The sequence below is a fragment of the Trichoderma virens genome, assembly GCF_000170995.1.
Source record: "Trichoderma virens Gv29-8 chromosome Unknown TRIVIscaffold_91, whole genome shotgun sequence".
NCBI classification, from domain to species: Eukaryota; Fungi; Ascomycota; class Sordariomycetes; order Hypocreales; family Hypocreaceae; genus Trichoderma; species Trichoderma virens.
Window position 1 is genome coordinate 1301925 of NW_014013658.1, and position 17922 is coordinate 1319846.

The 17922-nt window shown below is 49.1% G+C and overlaps 5 protein-coding genes across 5 annotated transcripts; 2 read left to right on the forward strand and 3 right to left on the reverse strand.

Moving 5' to 3' along the window:
• Positions 1–3411: 3411 nt before the first annotated feature.
• TRIVIDRAFT_65022 (uncharacterized protein) lies at positions 3412–4625 on the reverse strand (the record flags this gene model as incomplete). Its single annotated transcript, XM_014094885.1, has 2 exons — positions 3412–4497; positions 4617–4625. 2 exons carry the CDS (start codon positions 4623–4625, stop codon positions 3412–3414), a joined length of 1095 nt encoding a protein of 364 aa, XP_013950360.1.
• A 1490-nt stretch (positions 4626–6115) lies between these two features.
• TRIVIDRAFT_39222 (uncharacterized protein) lies at positions 6116–7101 on the forward strand (the record flags this gene model as incomplete). The annotated part of the gene is made up of 3 exons (XM_014094886.1): positions 6116–6223; positions 6715–6846; positions 6913–7101. The coding sequence occupies 3 exons, from the start codon at positions 6116–6118 to the stop codon at positions 7099–7101; spliced, it is 429 nt and encodes a 142-aa protein (XP_013950361.1).
• A 1483-nt stretch (positions 7102–8584) lies between these two features.
• TRIVIDRAFT_65020 (uncharacterized protein) lies at positions 8585–9421 on the reverse strand (the record flags this gene model as incomplete). Its single annotated transcript, XM_014094887.1, has 2 exons — positions 8585–8981; positions 9243–9421. 2 exons carry the CDS (start codon positions 9419–9421, stop codon positions 8585–8587), a joined length of 576 nt encoding a protein of 191 aa, XP_013950362.1.
• A 904-nt stretch (positions 9422–10325) lies between these two features.
• Positions 10326–12920, reverse strand: TRIVIDRAFT_56645 (uncharacterized protein; the record flags this gene model as incomplete). Its single annotated transcript, XM_014094888.1, has 16 exons — positions 10326–10504; positions 10574–10806; positions 10857–10985; positions 11078–11155; positions 11229–11430; positions 11499–11523; positions 11573–11605; positions 11666–11694; positions 11748–11976; positions 12032–12103; positions 12160–12230; positions 12342–12370; positions 12439–12511; positions 12627–12696; positions 12767–12800; positions 12880–12920. The coding sequence occupies 16 exons, from the start codon at positions 12918–12920 to the stop codon at positions 10326–10328; spliced, it is 1527 nt and encodes a 508-aa protein (XP_013950363.1).
• A 1386-nt stretch (positions 12921–14306) lies between these two features.
• TRIVIDRAFT_228094 (uncharacterized protein) lies at positions 14307–16306 on the forward strand (the record flags this gene model as incomplete). The annotated part of the gene is made up of 7 exons (XM_014094889.1): positions 14307–14437; positions 14493–14523; positions 14577–14714; positions 14776–14806; positions 14861–14880; positions 14952–15204; positions 15297–16306. 7 exons carry the CDS (start codon positions 14307–14309, stop codon positions 16304–16306), a joined length of 1614 nt encoding a protein of 537 aa, XP_013950364.1.
• Positions 16307–17922: the final 1616 nt, after the last annotated feature.

Consider the following 17922-nt stretch of genomic DNA (forward strand, 5'->3'; position numbering starts at 1 on the left):
CCAAAGCCACAGATCTGCCGTCTCCAGTGCGCGAAACTGTGTCGACGCCTCAGTGAACTTAAATTGGGGAAATGCAACTATCAGATATTGCGTGCCGCACTGTATACCCGCCAAATCCAATTTTCCTTGCTTCTTTTCTTTCCTTCTTTTTGGCCGTCCACAACGATATTGAATTCAGCCCCTTTCTGCGCCTCAGTGGCCAAGTCGGCCCTCCTTGAGCTTCCTGAATTTCCGGGGCCAATCTCGTTTTCTAAATCCATCTGGCCGGGTTGTGACTAAAAATCGGCATCCCGAAAGCACCGCCTTTTTGGCGGATCCTCTCGGTCCCCTGACATTGATTGATTGACAACTTTGTACTTTTGTACTGTCCTGTGCTCCGGACTCCGGATTCCGGACCCTGCTTTCCGGTTTGATAGCTAATTCCCTTCTCTTTGGTATTAAGATTGTTAATAGCTAACGGCTCTGAATGGCGACGAGGTAATGATAATTTACTCTGCCTTGGTCTGCTCTGCTCTGCTCTGCTCTACGCGAGGACGGGAGCATTGTCATGGCGTGGTGCCATCTTACAAAGGGGGCGGTTTGTCTGAGACAGACGAAATTTCTGCAGCCGTTGAAGACGTTGCCGCTACCAGAGACACGCAGCCAAAATTAAAATTAACTCGACAGCGTGGGACGTCTGCTGTCTATTTTGCTCCATAATAGCCACCGTCGAGTTCCCACAGAGCACGAGGTGACTCTGGGCGGATTTCCGATGCCCCTTGCTACCAGCTTCTTTGCACGAGCATCACGATGCAGCCAGTCGTCATGCTCTCTAGCTGCCAGTTCCTTCGTGTGACAATGCCCTTCCATGGCCAAACACACTGCAGACGCTTATACCCACACTCCCGCGCTTTGCTTGCCGGACATTGGTCAGCTTTTGGCTCCCCCCTCGTGCACGCTCGATCATGCACGTAAGTACCTGCAGCAGCCTGCATAGTGTGGTGGCTGGTTGGCTCGGCTCATGACAGTGAATACGGGAGAGGTCAGTACCGAGGCCCTCCATCCTTTTGTACGCTACGGCTTTTTGGGGGAGCACAGATGGGCGTCGGGTATGCACTCGCGGGTTTAGTCGCCTTGGTGTTTGGCCAATGGATGGACAATCGAGCGCTGTGCTATGGAAGTGGCCGCAACCGTTGATTTGGCTCTATGATGCGTAGACGGGTCAATACATGTAAATATTGGCTCTGCTGTTAGCTCTGGATTCACCACAGGTGTAGTTTGTACTACCTGTAGACATTGGTTCTTTGCTTGATGCCAAATGTGACATGTCACTGACGCTCAGGGCTTTGTCGAGCCATACTTCTCCGGGGAGCACCGCCCGCTTGATAGGTAAAAGCTGATAATATGTCTTCGATCAACTTGTTCTTACACTTAATCATCGTTTTATGTGACCTTAAATAGCAGAAGCCTGTGATGGTGGTCGCATGTTGTAGGGTAGACCTGGGACAGTCTCACCTTGGGAGGCTTTGCAGAGGGATCGAGTACACGCGGATTTAAATCTATATATTGTCTGAGTTGCGATGGAACAATCAACTAAAACCCGACTAAAGAGCTATTTTAGAGAAGGGGGATTTACTACATGTAGTATATGTATTTGGTGGACGAGCTGCATCAAGCTTTCAACATCGTATAAGCCATCTTCAGCACGACAACCTAGTATAGCAGTTCTGTTATTCCAACACAGTTATTGAAATCACCAATGAGATAAAATATCTAGCGTCCCCCATGAGCTAAGACTCGGGGGCTCCGATATCAGCCTCATTATTCTGCGGGGATTGGCTCAATATGTTCTCTGCGCCATCCCCCGGACTCAGCAAGAACCCTTGTAACAGGCGTTTCCCTATGTTCGGCCCCCCTTCAAGCTGCCTAGATGCATATTCAAATAGGTACTCGTACCAGCAGCTGTTGTTAAGCGAGAACAGCGGTGTACTGTCGAGTACCTGTATGGAACTCCGTACATGCATGCTTCTGCAGTCAGAGAACCCACTTGGCGGGCCAATCTCCTGGAGTCATATGAGCTACTGACAACAAATATTGCTTATCAGAGCGGCGTGGCCGCTGTTTACTGTTATGTTATTTGTAAACATAGCATATCGTGATTGGTGCGTGTACTGTTATGCAGAGTGCTTCGCTAGGATATACGAGTAGTACTCGTATGCTGGGATGTGGACTCTGTACATGGCTAAACTCGAGCTGAATTTGCTGCGTGTCTCTTGAAGAGCCTATGTCAATACTCCTTGGCAGCTAATTGTTGAGGTTCCTAGGGCACAGAACTGTGAATAATGCCTACTACCCAGTACACAAGGCAATTAATACTGAATAAATCCGAACACATCTTTTTGGCTCCAACATCTCCTATACGTAGGCAGTAGCAGTGGAATCTCTTGGTCAATTCGACGTCCTCTTTTAGTATATGGAGAGAGCAAGTATCACCATCAAATTGCCATAAAGTTGGTTCAGGGTTGCAGCCCACTATCAAACGTAATGCCATCACGCGGAATTACCCATGCACCAATTTTCAAGCTTGTCGTATGGAGCCGATGAGGTTACAATAGCAAACTTTCGGAAACGACAGGTCTTCTTAACAGGCGATCCAAATAACAGCCGGAACAAGGATTGCACTGACAGCAAGGGTCGGATTGTGATGGCTGCCAAGATTCCGTAGATCCTCTCAAGAAGTAGCGACGTTTCCTTTATCTCGGCCGTCTTTCTGCATTGGCTATTCTCATTATGCTACTGGATTTCAAACCTCTGCAAAACACCATCACGAGTCTCCTTATGCATATACCGTCGCATCTCAGATGGGGAAATCAAGTCGTTTGACCAACTCTGCTTTGCAAGCTCTGATGCGGGGTCCTATGACTGACGTCATCAAGGAGCTCTCACCTGCAAGAAGAGCAATTTGTACAAAAGAGGGCATTCAGTATCTTGACAGCAGACTACATATACCGTATATGACGACGACACTACATTATCAAACGTACAGTGTACGAATGCAAGAACGTGCTCGACAGGGTTGTATTACATGTAGACGCTAACCGCCGATCTTCATTAAATGTTTGGTACATGCTCCAGTAGCTGTTGTTCGCCAATCCAACTGACGTTTTCCCAACAACGTATGATGGTATTAGTGAGACGTGACCCAAAGTTCTGTCTTGCGTATCTCTACATGTTTGACATGTCATATCCGCATAAAAAAAAAACTAACAACAACCATCTCATGTCTCATCTGTGCCGCCGCTTAGCTTATAATCAAGAGCTGTGCTGGGTCCAGAAGTATTCGGGTAGCTGGCACTTCCGGGGAAGAAAGTGCCAATCAATTCTGCCTCTGTAATGCGTTCAGATATGTGAGCGGAACCTGAACAAACAGAATCATGTTGCCAGTTGTTCGACATCGTTCCATCGGCCCGTGCGCATCGGATCTAGAGTCCGCAACTTCGAGAGCCAGACCTGCAAGTCGCCAGCCTCAGCGCTATTGCTGTCAGTGCGTTGTAACCTCTCCAATGCTACTGTGTATTCTGAGAGAGCCTCGTAGATCCATTTGATGTCGGCGTAGTCCTCTAACAGGTCCTTAATTTCATCGATTTCATGCTTCAGGTAGGTAATCTTTTCGTCAACAGTCAAAGCCGGCGTGATGCTCTGCCTATTTCCATCCCCCACGATTTGGGACACCAGGTATTGGTGATAATACCATAGGCTTTGGTCCTCAGGGCCAACATTCAGAGCATCTCGCACGAGATCTAGTTCCTCGCTAAGAAAAGCGGCTCGGGCCTTGTCATCCGCGCCTCGTTGGTCCAGGACCTTTGGAATGAGCTGGCTTCGGTTATGCCACGCGGAAAAGTTGGACAAGCTCTGTCGGATCATCTTGGTTGTGTACGCAAACTCATCCTCAGCCATGCTCTTGCCATCCAGCTTGGAGCTCTCCAGCTGAGCCACCACAAGTCTCCTATAACCCCAGGCATGATAGTTGCGCTGGTCCCTATTCAGCATCTTGGATACCAGACCGAGCTCTGTCTCCCAAATCTTGCGTGCGACCGGGAGAGGCAGTCGTTGAATGGCCTGTGACAGAAGCCATTGTCGAAAGTTCCAGATCCAGTAGCATTTCGGAAACTCCAATAGCAGCGGCATGGTGAAGGCGATTTCAGACTGCAACACTTGGCTGTCAGAATCTTGGTTTTTGGTATTTGATGTCTCATCCTGAGCGTCTGATGTCGTCTGGTCTGCTGTCCCGGATAATAGACAAGATATCAGACAGCGGCGCCGAACATTCCATATGGTGTAGTATTCGGGGTTGTGACGGAGGAGCTTGGTAGTAAGCTCGAAGAGATCCAGGGTGTAGGTTCCCGACGCTACTTGGGTGCGTATCTGGGTCTCGAGATCGCGGTATTTCTTGATCTTTTCGAGGTCTTGCAGCCTCTGTTCTTCGGTACGTGTCCGAGTGGTGCGAGCTACGCCATGCTGTGGTGATGGTAGCCTTGCCGATTAGCAATCATGTACAGAGACAGAGAGGTATGATGTCGATGAATGGAGAACATGTGACAGGATCAAGGCAGGAATTTGGGAGGAGATAAACTTACGCTTGCCATTTTGTCGTGTCTGTGGTTCGCAGTATCTCTAGTATCCAAAGTGATGTGCTGATCGCAGAAGCAGAAGAGACACAGCCTCGGCGCTGCGTAGTTGCTTATCGAGATACCTGGATTGCTGATGAAGCTCTGCCAATGATGCAGTTCGAGTACAAACGACAAAGTACAGTTTGTGGCGTCTGGTGCTAACTCGTGGTCCGTGCGCTGTACTTGGAGTGACATTTGGCTAAGGCAGCTAAACCGGATACGGAGCTTTATACCATGAGAGTGCGGATAGCCGCGGATGATCTGTATGCTGCAGCTTGCGCAAACATGCTTTGTCCCTGTTAAAGAGAGAGGACGGGATTTCTGTAGAAAATGCCCTTTTTATTACTACTGCCTCTGATTGGTGTCTTTTATGCATCATAGATAATACAGAGAGAGATATCTTCCAGCATAGCAAATGCTGACACAAGTCACAGCAAGTAGCCAGAGCTCCAAGCAACAGGCAAATAGCCGGGTCTTAGCCATTCGGCATGCGCCACAGCCTAGCAGCCACAGCGGGACAATGCCAACTCTAGTCTCCGAGTTGAGAAACGCCTTATTCATGCAGACAAATGAACTCCAGACTCACCAAGGCATAACGATGCCGTGTCAAGCTGGCAACTCTCACAAGCCCCGACGGGCGAGCTGAACGACTTGCCATGATTCTTCTCTCTCGACTTTTCATCTCCCACAACGCTATGGGGTAGCCACAGGCATTGGCGCCGCTGCGTTGGTGGCAGTTGAGCAGCTTGGTCAGTATATCCTCATGCCATCAGTCGTCAGCAGCAGAGGCCTCTGTGCTCTGGCGATGCCTCCACGATGACTCACTGGGATTGACCTCTCGGGGACATCTCAGGCGTCATCCTGCAGCATCTTTTTTAGGGTGCTTGCTGCCTTGGAGCCCCTTTGGCTGATGGGCAGCGCTTCTCTGCCTGCCACCATCTCCAGCTGCCTGCGATGCGCCAGTGGCGGCCAGCCTTCGGATATACTGCGGCTCGTCCTCTGACTCTGACTAAGCATCCGTTGGAAGCTTTGCCTCGACAGAACTGGTACGAGTACGGTTCCAATGTTCCTAGGCAGCCAGCCAGCCCAGCTGTTGGACAGCTAGCGCTCCTTAGCACTGCGATTGAGGGGCTATTGCGGGAGGTTGGGGGAGCTCATCGCGCTGAGACTCGGACGGGCGCGGCGCATTACAGCGAAGCCAACAGGCACCAGAAGGCTGTTCCTTGCAGCGAAAAAAACCTTGAAAAAAAACATGCCAACAGCTGGACCGCCCGCTTGCGTCGATTTGCTAAATTTCTGCCACCACACCAACACCAGCATCCTGAACCAAACATCCCACCACTCGACTTCATCACCGCCTCCGCACGCGCATCAGCCTCTGCTCTCGCCTCTCGCCAGTGCAGACACTCGCAGTCCATCTCGACGCATTTGCAGCTTCAACGCCCCGTATCGATACGCCAGACGCAATGGCCGGAGGCAAGGGCAAGTCTTCTGGAGGCAAGAGCTCCGGCGGTAAGACGAGCGCCGAGGGAGCCAAGAAGCAGCAGAGCCACTCGGCCAGAGCTGGTCTTCAGGTGAGTTTGTGACTGTTTGGCAGCGTCGGAAGCTTGTTTTTCGCTCTTCACCGTCCCTGGCCGGATTCCCTCGCCTTGCTTGATGCCCAAACGATTTGCGCGCATGCACGCCCACCTGCACATCCTGCGAGTCCCGCTTTAGCTTCCAACCTCCCCGCGATGGCCTTCGACGAGTTTTCAGCCGGACGCGTTGGTCATTTGCTCGCCGCCGCTGCTTCGACGACCTGGCATGGGCACGCAGAGCTGCGTTGGCGATGGTTTTCGCAAGATTCCGGCCGCGCAATCGTGTCACCGTGCGGCTCTCGTTGCCATTTGGTGCCCAGATGCCTAGTCGCGTAGCCGGGCGCAGGGAGGGGGAGATTTTTTTTTTATTGTGCTCAGTGGTCACATAATCCGACGGGATCTCGGTCCAACCCTTTCCTCCAGGCTGCTGGAATTGCAATCAAACGATGGACTGTCACTAATCCCGGTGTTATTCTCGGCGCATCTAGTTCCCCTGCGGTCGTGTGAAGCGTTTCCTCAAGCAAAACACTCAAAACAAGATGCGAGTCGGCGCCAAAGCCGCTGTCTACGTCACCGCTGTCCTCGAGTACCTGACTGCCGAAGTCCTGGAGCTGGCAGGCGTAAGTTGTCCCTTTGGCTCATATTTCTGGCCATCTTGCCTCAGTTCGATACTAACCACCACGCAGAACGCAGCCAAGGACCTCAAGGTGAAGCGCATCACCCCTCGCCATCTCCAGCTGGCCATCCGAGGTGACGAAGAGCTCGATACCCTCATCCGTGCCACCATCGCCTTTGGTGGTGTCCTGCCTCACATCAACCGCGCCCTCCTCCTCAAGGTCGAGCAGAAGAAGAAGGCCAAGGCCTTGGAGGCCTAAGAAGCCCAACCTGCCTCTCTCCTCCCGCGCACGAATTGCTCTCGCTCTTTGTTAATGCTTTGAATACCTATTGTTTCGGATCGCGGGGCGATTGCTGGGGATGGCCTAGGAAATGTGGAACTGGTCGCTTTTTTTATTTTTATTTTTTTCCATCTTTTTCTGCAGAGGAAATCCAAACCTTGTCGTTGGGCATGGGACCTGGGCGTGGTTTGGACAACTGTGCAGGCTCTGGACGCACGGCAGCAGATGAAGCAGAGCCATGATGGTGCAACCCATCCGTTGGCTCTGCTTCTCTTTTGCTGATTGGGCAAATGAGCTGCCGCGTGAGTCATGTACAACAGTTGTTTTCGGTTACTTTTTGTCATGTTTTGTTTGACGCTGCTCGATGATGTTTGGAGATGGATGGTGACGCAATTGAATGGTGGACGAAAACAGCTTGTTGGGCGGCTGACGTTTGGCAAGATTATCTTAGGCTACTCTAGCACAAGAAAAAAAAAGGAGAAAAAAAGGGTATGATGTATGGTTCTCTCATTACGTGCATCCAGTGTTGCGGTTTATTTTCGTGAGGTTGATGTATGGATGATATGGCCTGTTGTAGGCATACAGTAGAGGTCAGTGTATGCAACTCCATGCCACCCAACATGAACAAGCATCACGATATAGTAGATGTCTTCTTGAATAAAAATACATTGTTCAGGCTGTCGCCATCTATAGTAGTATAATTTTCTCTTAGATCGTTAGGTAACTGAATGCAATCTCTCAATGTCCCCATTTCTCTCTTCCTGTGCTTAGTTCAGGGTAGGTCGCTCACCCCCCAGTGCTCACCACTTCACTGGGGTGCTTTCAACCTTCACATCAAAAGTACGGATTAAAACAAAATCCCTCGAAGATACACGCTACATAGAAACAGAATCTCTAATTCTATAGTGATGGAATTTCGGGCTATAGAATAGTGTAGATGATTGACATGTTCCTTTAAGCGACACCTTGGATACCACCAAAAGCCTATGGTGGAGCAAATGTTCACACGATAAACTGGGAAGCCCAGTTTTTAGAAGAGAAAAGTGATCTCAGTTTGCTACGCTTCAAACTGCAGTTGATGAAAAATTGGCGTCTATTTCTGAAAAGTGATGTAGAGTTATATTTGCGCCCCTTTTTTTTTGGGCGCCTGATACTCTTGGTTGGGCCAGAGAATCCAACTGATAGTCTGGCGAAGCTATTTAAACTCCTCCACTATTCATGAAGCTGATGATCCTGGCTTGCCAGATTATGGTTGAAATCCTGGAGATACTGTGAGTGGGCTCAGCTGCACTCAGGATACCATAGAAAGAATAGAGAACCACATCTTGAATCATATTGCAGAGACCTATGCCGGCATGTCATGTAATCACCTTTTTATTCGGAGTGCTCAAAGACGCTGTCCAGCTTCACCGTACAATATCTACCCTCTATTCTTCATTCTCGATCCCCATTTTTTCCCCTTTCAATGTCCGTTATTTTTTCCCCCATCGGTTTCGGAGTCCATTTGTGGTACCCACACTTGGTTTAGACGAGATGGCTTCTTCTGGAATTTGTAATGCTTTGTCCGTGACAACCAATTATTGTATGCCCTTTCACGCCTCTTTTGCTTTTGCTTTTCCTCAGCCTCCCTTTTCTCTTCCTCAGACTTTTTTTTCTCTTCTTCAGACTCCTTTTTCTCTTCCTTAGACTCCTTTTCCTTTTGCTCGGAATCTTTTCCCCTTTTCTCTGGTCCCTTTCCCTCTTGTTTCGCTGCTGGTGATGATGTATCGGCTGTGGGCTTGGAGATATCATGATGCTCTCCTGGTCGTTCTTTGATCTTGTGCAACCATTGACCTCGGCATTTGTACGCATGAGCGGGCCTGTGGATACGGTGCGTTATAATATATTTTATGATGTCGCAGAAACATTCGCCTGGGAATTCGCAGTCTACAGTGCAATTATGCTTGCCGCTGCCCATCAAATATCGCATGTTATTTGTTTTCTTGGACTTGTCTGCATCTGCGCTCTCGGCTGGTTCGAATAGAGAGCTGGTTCGGCTCTCCTTACACGAACGGAGGGTGTTCTCCTCTTGGACTTTGCGGCGCCAATTGTAGTAGACTTGTCATCCGACATAGTCGAACCGTAGTTTAAAGTGTTTCGCCTCCGGGCTTCCTCTACGGGCGAAGTACACCATGTGACTGCAGGACAGGCATTTGCGAGTACAAGATAGAGGGTATTTCCGCTTGCATTTGCGGCACGTCCAGATCCATAAACGGGGCGTGATGGGGGAGTTGCGGAAGTGATCAATGCCATGGGACATGGCGAAGCTGTCCATGCCGTTGTGGTTGATGCTAATCGTTGTAGTAATAGCAAAGAATGAACAATGCTGATTATGATGAAGACAAAGGCGATGCCGGGAGTAGTGCTCCAGTTCTAAAGTTCAGAGGAGTAGAGAAATATCTGGTCGGTAATCATGAAGTAAACAGATGGTAAGGAGAAAATCATGGTAAAGGAAGGATACAGAGGAAAAAAAAGAAGTGAGAGAAGATAAAATCCTCTACCAGAACTACCCGTTAACTATCTAGCAGTATGTGAGAAAGTGATTGGAACTTGAAATGAAGCGAAAGTGAGCCATAAGAGTAATAAAGAACTTTGGAGCCATTGTCTTGTTTACCGCTGGCGCCAGACAAAGCAAATGAACGGCATGGTTAGTGTGACGAGATTGATCACTACTGCTCAACACTTTTGTTGCATTGCGTGAATATCTGATTTGATTTTTTGTTTGTTTGAAGTCGAGATGCGTTGCTTGGAACGTATACGTAGTTGCGATTGTCAACGTTGAAAGCTGAGGCCTAGATGGGCTCCTCTAATTTGCATTTCGATACACTGCTTCTGTCAATGACCCCTGCTGGTATTCTGACAAGCATTTCTATAAAGCCCTTTCAAGAGATAACAAAGCCTAAGGAAAGTCTCTTCAAGATTGATGCATCGCTTAGAAACTTATCTGTTAATCAGCGTGGATTTTAGTATTTATTGTACCCTATCACAGCGCGGAAGTGCTTTGAGCTGTAACGAGCCGATGGAGACAATTGAACCGCGCGCTCTATCATCCAATCAATTTTGTCTTTCTTTTCTCTTTCTATTCAAAACTTCCAGCTTTTCTCTCATCATTAACTGGATACATTTCTTGGTAAAGAGGTTGGTGCTCATTAACAGCTTCGACACTACGCTTCCTTATTTCCACTAGATACCTCCTCCACACTTGTGATTTCTGTGACGTTTTCTCCGATTACCTGCCCACTGACAAGGTTGACGCGAGGGCCTGTAAAATTCTTGCGGCCATCAATGATCCATTGGAAGAGAGAAATGGCGATGATGATGGCGAAAGCGACGATGCAGTAGTCTACGGCAAGGGATCAGCACACGAGCAATTCAAAACTCCAAATACAATAAAAAATAGGATGCGACGCACTCATGTTGCTACCAGTGACAGGCAGGACGGGAGGAAAGATGAAGAGAACCGTTGTGAGCGCAATGTACGACAGCGAGATGATGTCTGCTGTCCAGCCAAACCAGCTGGGAAGGACCCATTTCCGCTCGGGCAGCTTTCGGCGTCCTTGGAGGCAGTTCACTGCAATAGGGAGGCCATAAGAGAGATCGAGCGTGACGACGGATGCAGAGATGATGGCGTTGAAGGCGCTAAGCCTGTTAGCAAATAATTGCCTGGGAAATGCATTTTGTGGTTATATGCTTACCTCGATGAGCCTAGGAAGATGAGGCCGAATATGATGACGACAACAGAGGTGAGGATGAGGGCATTCAGAGGCAGTCCAAGTTTGGGATGCACGCGAGCGAAGAATTTGGAGGCGGGAAGGCCACCATCGCTGGAGAAGTTAGTCATCTTTCGATTTCGATTGCTACGTCGTTACCTGGACCATCTCGAGAGATTGCCAAGTTGCATAGAGGGGGATCATACCGGGCAAAGGCGAAAATCATGCGACTGCTGGTCGTCATGACGCTGAACGTTGCGAAGATAAGACACACAAGTGGAAGCCTTTATTACACGATTAGTCTCTTTCCACAAATGGAATGACGATTCAGTATATCTGGCGTTGGGAAAGACAAACATGAGAAGGCAGATTGCTCCCGCAGTGTTGCTCGTGGCGTGGATCAGGATCTGAAGCAGAGGACCAGCGGCCGACGTGATGACCTCATCGATGTTACCGGCGACAAAGAGCAGGACGATGAGGAAGATGGCACCGGTGAAGGTGCCGATACCGACACAAATGACCATGATCTTGGGGCCTTCCATGGCAGCGTTGGGGATTTCTGGTGGGATATAGTCAGTATTTTGGAGATAATGATTCGATGTAACTCCGGAAGACATGGCCATTTACCTTCGATCATGTGGGCGACGGCATCCTGCAAACAGTTAGTTGTGGTGACTTCGTGGAGAACGGGAGTGACATACAAAAGCAGTGACGCCGAGACCTCCTTGAAGGAGCTGAGGGTTGTTAGCATCACTTCATCTTTCTGTTGTATTTGAGCATTCATAGTTACGCACGCCAAGCAGCCAGGCAATTCCATCAGGCCCTAATTGAGTTGTTAGCATGAGAGTCATTAGTGAAAAGAAAAAGAATACATACATCCTGTCTCGTTGATAAACTGGCGAAACACGAAATAAGCCGTGTTATAATCAGGCGACGCACACGCAAGAACCGTAATCGACACGAGGACGAAGCCACCAATGGACCATACAAAGGCGCCGCGGTAAAGGAGAGGCAGGAAGGAGTTGAGAAAGGCGTTGATGACGAACGAGGCAAGAGTGAAGCCGATGTAAATGAGGAACTGGTGCCAGCGCTGGGGTTCATAGTCCTAACAGAAGTGTAAGAATGCTTTGTCTCAAGAATGGGGGAAGGGAGATGTGTACAGGGTGTGTGGCGGAGATGATACCAAGGATGAGCTGGCTGGATAGTAGGGCGTTTGTGGCAACGAGAGCGACCTGGATGAATATTGTTAGAGATGGATTTCGTTGATGGAATGGGTGAGTGATAATACCCAGCCAGCGACGTTGACCCAGCCCGTTATCCATGAAAGGACTGGTACCCATTTGGGCCATGAGACTACAACTGATGTTAGAAGGGATGGATGGTGTAAACCGAGAGTGAAGGAGCCATACTTGCTGTTGCATCTTAGTCAGTATTCCATATGCATCAAGTCTAAGGAAAAGACATTCTCACCTGCAACCCAGTGGTACTGTCCACCAGCACTGCAATTTCATTACCATTAGTACAAAGACATCCAAGCATCTGACCATTGGTCTATCTCGAGACTCACGTTGGGTAAGCCGACAAGAACTCGGCTAGAGACGCAGCGATACAAAGGTTGCATATGCCTGCCGTGACTAGGCCTGTTACATCGCAACACACACGAATGTTAGTCAAGAAAAGGCAATGCGAACGGGGCTAGGGACGCATGTGCAAAACACTTGTGCGAACGCATCTGCATAAAGCTTGATTACTTACCCCAGACAACTCCGGTGCTACCTCCGGAAGTTAAGCTGAGTGAGAGACTTGCAGAGAGGGCGGTCCATGACTGGGGAGAAGGGGTTAGTCTTGCGTGAATCTTTTCTTTTTCTGGCTGCTGCTTGCTATAGGCTACTTACATTTAACACTGCGAATGCTAGTCCCAGCATTGATCTAAATACATGTGTGAGCTGGGCTGATCGACTCTCTACTCTACTATAGCCTGGGCTTGGCTTGGCTTGGCTTGGCTTACAAGGTGGAAAAGTTGCGATTCAGCTCGGGCTGGTGACCCATGGCCGCCAGCTGGGCGTCATCGCTATTTTCGTGTTTGGTATATTCTTCGCTCATTGTGAAAGGCTGTGTTGGATGTCTCTCATTCGACGAGTTTCTTCGGAGATGACAATGCGATGCAGCATCTGCATCGGGGAGTGGTGGGAAGGGAGAAGGAAGCGGCCAGTAAGCGTGTGAAAAAGGGAACCCATTGTTTTATTATTACAAAGATGTGGAAAGACCTGAAGAGAGATGCAGTACTACCCGCGTCGGCCAACTTGAACCACGCCATCATCATCATTGGGGGGTTAATCGTGAAACTGGGTCGCATTTCATGGTCTTGAGCGAGTCAAGGCCGGAATACGATATCGCATTTGGATCTGCATGGGGGTGAGACCGAACTCGGCGTGCGGAGGGAGCTTAGCAGCCTCGGGTTCTGTTACTAGTACCGGGAGAGGCAATAAGACTGAGAGACGCGCAGATGAACGGTCAAGGGGAGATTCGCTGGAAGAGCATGGCCATTGGAGGAGCTAATTGATAAACGGCAATCTCGCATGAGGCTGGGCTCCATTCTTGATAATGGTGGTAACTATCAGCTAGCAGCATCTCTGGGGGACCCATGTAAGCCGTTATAAGACCAGCCGTGGCGACGCTTTTGGAGCCTCCCCGCTCACACATGATGCGGGGAAGTCGATAAGCTGGCTCGAATAGGCTAGTTAATGAGAATAGAGATGAAAGGATGAAACAGAGAGCGCCGACTTGGCTTTTGGTTGATTGCCGGTTCTTCGTTAGTCGGAGTGGATTTTTGTGGTTCGACTGTTATTTTGTCTCGAAGGGCGCAAGATTGGCTACGCTCCCAGCCTTCTCAGCCTCGGTTCCTAAACCCTGAACTTCTCAGCTGTCATATCGTTGACGGTTCGATATCGGGCTCCATAGCTTTTTCAATGAAATGAAGATATGGGCGCTAGAGCAATCAATTAGATAAGGGCGGGTGAGATCAAGTGGAAACGTGAGTGGCTCTACAGAGATACGAGCGGGTACTCCGGTGCACGAGACTCCACGGGTTGGCGATTGAGGTAGTATTGACGGGTCAGAGGGAGGAGAAGATCGCTGAGTTCGTCAATGGCGCGGCGGACTCCGGCAAGATGTGGTGCATATTGACTCGTTTTGTATTGAGCTGTCCACATGTTTGTCGATGTACATGCCATGATGCTCGGTTGCATGTGCAGGAACTATGCTGGACCTGCATGAACGTGGGATCATCGTTCATTTATTGACTTGATTGTATGCCGTGAGGAGTAGATACGAAGCGGGCTGTGACCCTTGAGACGGGATCGTCGGTCTATAAATACGTCTTTGAACATGTAGGAGATCCCGAGATGTTATTAAGAAACATCAGCTCTTACAGCAATGGCACCGATCAACTTCAAATTCGCCGTAGTGGCAGTGCTTGCAGGATGCATTCCATCTGTGACTGCGGCACCCGCACCAGCTAGCAGCAGTACTGATTCAAAATGTAGGAAAACGTCTGTGGCGATATTGTGAGTACATGTATCTTGGAGAGCGCATGAAAGACTCTCATTGACTTGCTTGCAGAGGCGCAGGAATGGCTGGCATCACTGCTGCTGTAAGTTCCACCACCAGCTATCACGTCTGCACAAAATTGAGAATTCCATTTAGCAAGCTTTGCACAACGCCTCAGTGTCGGATTTCGTCATCATCGAGTATCAAGATCGAATTGGTGGACGGGCATGGCATGGCAACTTTGGCAGCAAGTCAGATGGAAGCCCATATGTCATCGAGTATGGGTGTAACTGGGTATGTCTCACTCAGTGCATGTCTCATGATAATAAGAAAAAGTACTGATGTGGAGTTTTAGATTCAAGGTCTCGGAAATCCTGGAGGTCCGGGTAAGTCTCAAGATCCATGCCTCTGTAAAACACCCAGCCACTAACAATATATAGAAAATCCTGTGTATTCACTAGTACGTGGCATTAAACTGTCATTGCAATAACTTGCATCTCATCAAGGCTTGTCTCGCTAAATCGGACGTAGGCCAAAAAATATCATCTCGCCAATACCTACTCGGATTATGACTCCATCTTGACCTACGACGAAACGGGCTACACCGACTACACTGATCTCATCGATGAATATGGGACTGCATACGATAAAGCTGCCGCAAAAGCTGGTCGTTTGCTTCTCCAGAATCTGCAGGATCAGACCATGCGCGCGGGCCTCTCGATTGCCGGATGGAATCCGAAGCATGGCGACATGAAGAGACAGGCAGCTGAGTGGTGGAACTGGGGTAAGTTTTTAAATGAACAGCACCAATCTGATTACACCCAGAAATAAGTGACAATGGGTTTGTTGTATCTGTGCATGCTGACAATGTCCCAGATTGGGAGGCTGCTTTCCCACCTGAAGAGTCGTCATTCATCTTTGGTGTTGCGGGCAGCAACGTCACCTTCAACCAGTTCAGTGACGCCAACAACCTTGTAATCGACCCACGCGGCTACAGTGCCATCATTGACGGCGAGGCTTCTACGTTCCTCACCAAGAACGACACCCGTCTGTTGCTCAACACTCGCATCACGAACATTACCTACTCCGATCATGGCGTCACGGTATACAACCACGACGGTAGCTGTGTATCTGCGGATTATGCTATTACAACATTTTCATTAGGCGTGCTTCAGAGTAACTCGATTGGTTTTTCTCCAGAGTTACCGCTGTGGAAGAAGGAGTCGATCCAGAACTTCGCAATGGGCACATACACAAAGATCTTTTTGCAGTTTAACGAGACGTTTTGGCCCGAGGACACGCAGTATTTCCTTTACGCTTCGCCTACTACGCGAGGTTATTATCCTGTTTGGCAGTCTCTCTCCACTGAAGGCTTCATGCCGGGCTCTAACATCATTTTTGCAACTGTCATTGGTGACGAATCCTACCGTATCGAGCAGCAGACGGACGAAGAGACAAAGGCAGAGGCAATGGAAGTGCTCCGTCAAATGTTCCCCAACGTGACTATCCCGGAGCCCATTGCGTTCACCTATCCGCGCTGGACCTCTGAGCCGTGGTCTTTCGGAAGTTACTCAAATTGGCCAGCGGGCACTTCATTACTCGCTCATCAGAATCTGCGGGCTAATGCCGGACGACTGTGGTTTGCAGGTGAGGCGACCAGTGCTGAGTACTTTGGATTTCTGCACGGAGCCTGGTTTGAGGGCCGTGAGGCGGGTGCGCAAGTTGCCGCATTGTTGCAAGGCAGACCTTGTGTGCAGTATGAAAATGGTAGACTCTGTGGAGAGAGGAAGCATTATGCCACGTTGACGGGGACTTCGCCGTTGAGTCAGTATAGCTTACTGAACGGATGGGCTGTGAGCAGTTTCTATGATAGTGGCGATGATTGAGCTTGACGAAGCTTGTTTTGATGCATGGGGATGAGGACTTGTATAATAGTAACACCGCATATATCTTGAGCAATAGCACTTACATGTGAGAGTTTATAATACGATGAGCAGAGAATGTGATTATCTGGGTAAGAAGTCGTGTGCATTAAGCAATTGGACAAGACATTATGCCCTAAAGATGTGATAATAAGAACGTCTACACCTTCAGGTATTCGTTGGATCCTGTTATCCGTTTCAACTCGATGAACAGGCATTGTAGTAATGATGTAAATTGATTCTAGGCTAGTAGTAATCCCTGTCACGACATGAACCTAAAAGTTTTCTTCGTATGTTCGTATAGAACATTACACAGTTTTTAGTCCAGGAACTCATGGATCACAGCAGTAAAGTAAGCACAATGCCAAGTCATGGCACGGACTCGATGCGCATTTCCGGCGCGTGGAACGTAGTCTTTTTAAAACATTCAATAAAGTAAGGTTACACACCATTATTAGCTGTAAATGCCGAGTATGCGAAGTACCACAATAACGAGCATCACAGAGTCAGACGACCACTTAGTCGCGTTGTTGATTCTTGGCAATGGCCATGCCTCTTCTCACACGTATTATTCTGTAGGAAAAAGGCAGCAGATCCTGGTCTAAACAGCAAGGGGGATCCTATCCAGTGTCGCACAAAGAGGATGCGCTTCTTCATGCACAGAAAAAGGGGCTCAAGGGCATCTACTACCATTGTGACGCATTACAGACAGGTATGTGGACTGGCGTTGCCAAAGCGCAACTATCTCAAAGATATGCAAACATTCTGCCTCGGACAGATGGGCATCCGAATGCGCCAAGACGGTTGCCTGCACGGAGGAATAGGATGGAGGTGAGCTGCCGATCATACAAATTAACTCATGCAGCCGACAAACAAAGCCTGCACTAGAGTTGTCATTCAATGGAACCGGAAAAACATCGAGTAAGCACCCCCAGTTCGACAAGTCATCGAAGATTGTGATCGGAGATGGAGCAAGTATTAATAGCTTCAGAACCACACTGAACAAACACCGGTCCAGCCGGAGAGAATCCGCGTCCCATTGTTTTTTTCCCTCAGCCGATCCAAAAGGTCCTCCTCTAACGAGGCAATTCCGCCGCAGGCATTTTCCATCCAGCCAAGTTGGCAAGGCTCCATGCCCACTAACAAAAGCCTCCGGCATGGGCCGGCCCCCTGGCTAGTCTCGCCTTATCGGGAAGGTCGCCTGAAAGTGGCAAAGGGCAGATAGAGTTGATGAGCGACGGCACGGGGATCTTTTGAATTGGCATCACGGAGACCGGCAGCTAATGCGATGGACCGGGGTAGTTTGCTTGGTGAAGGAGATGGCAAAAGTCCATTTTTGGTTATCGAGGACGGGGTTCTTTGTTGCGCCGGAGAGGTTGATGCGGGCTTACTGGGCTTTAGGCAGGACGCCCTATTCCTCGTAGAGTCTTTTTTGTTGTTTTTTTGAAGGATCCTTTGTTTCTTTGTGGCTGTGACAGACCGTTTCCATGACAAACCGACCAATCCGATCTCGCCGTAATTCTCCAAAAGGCTGTAAGCCATGCCAAGTTTGATGAATGAAGCGGCCGGGAGATGACATC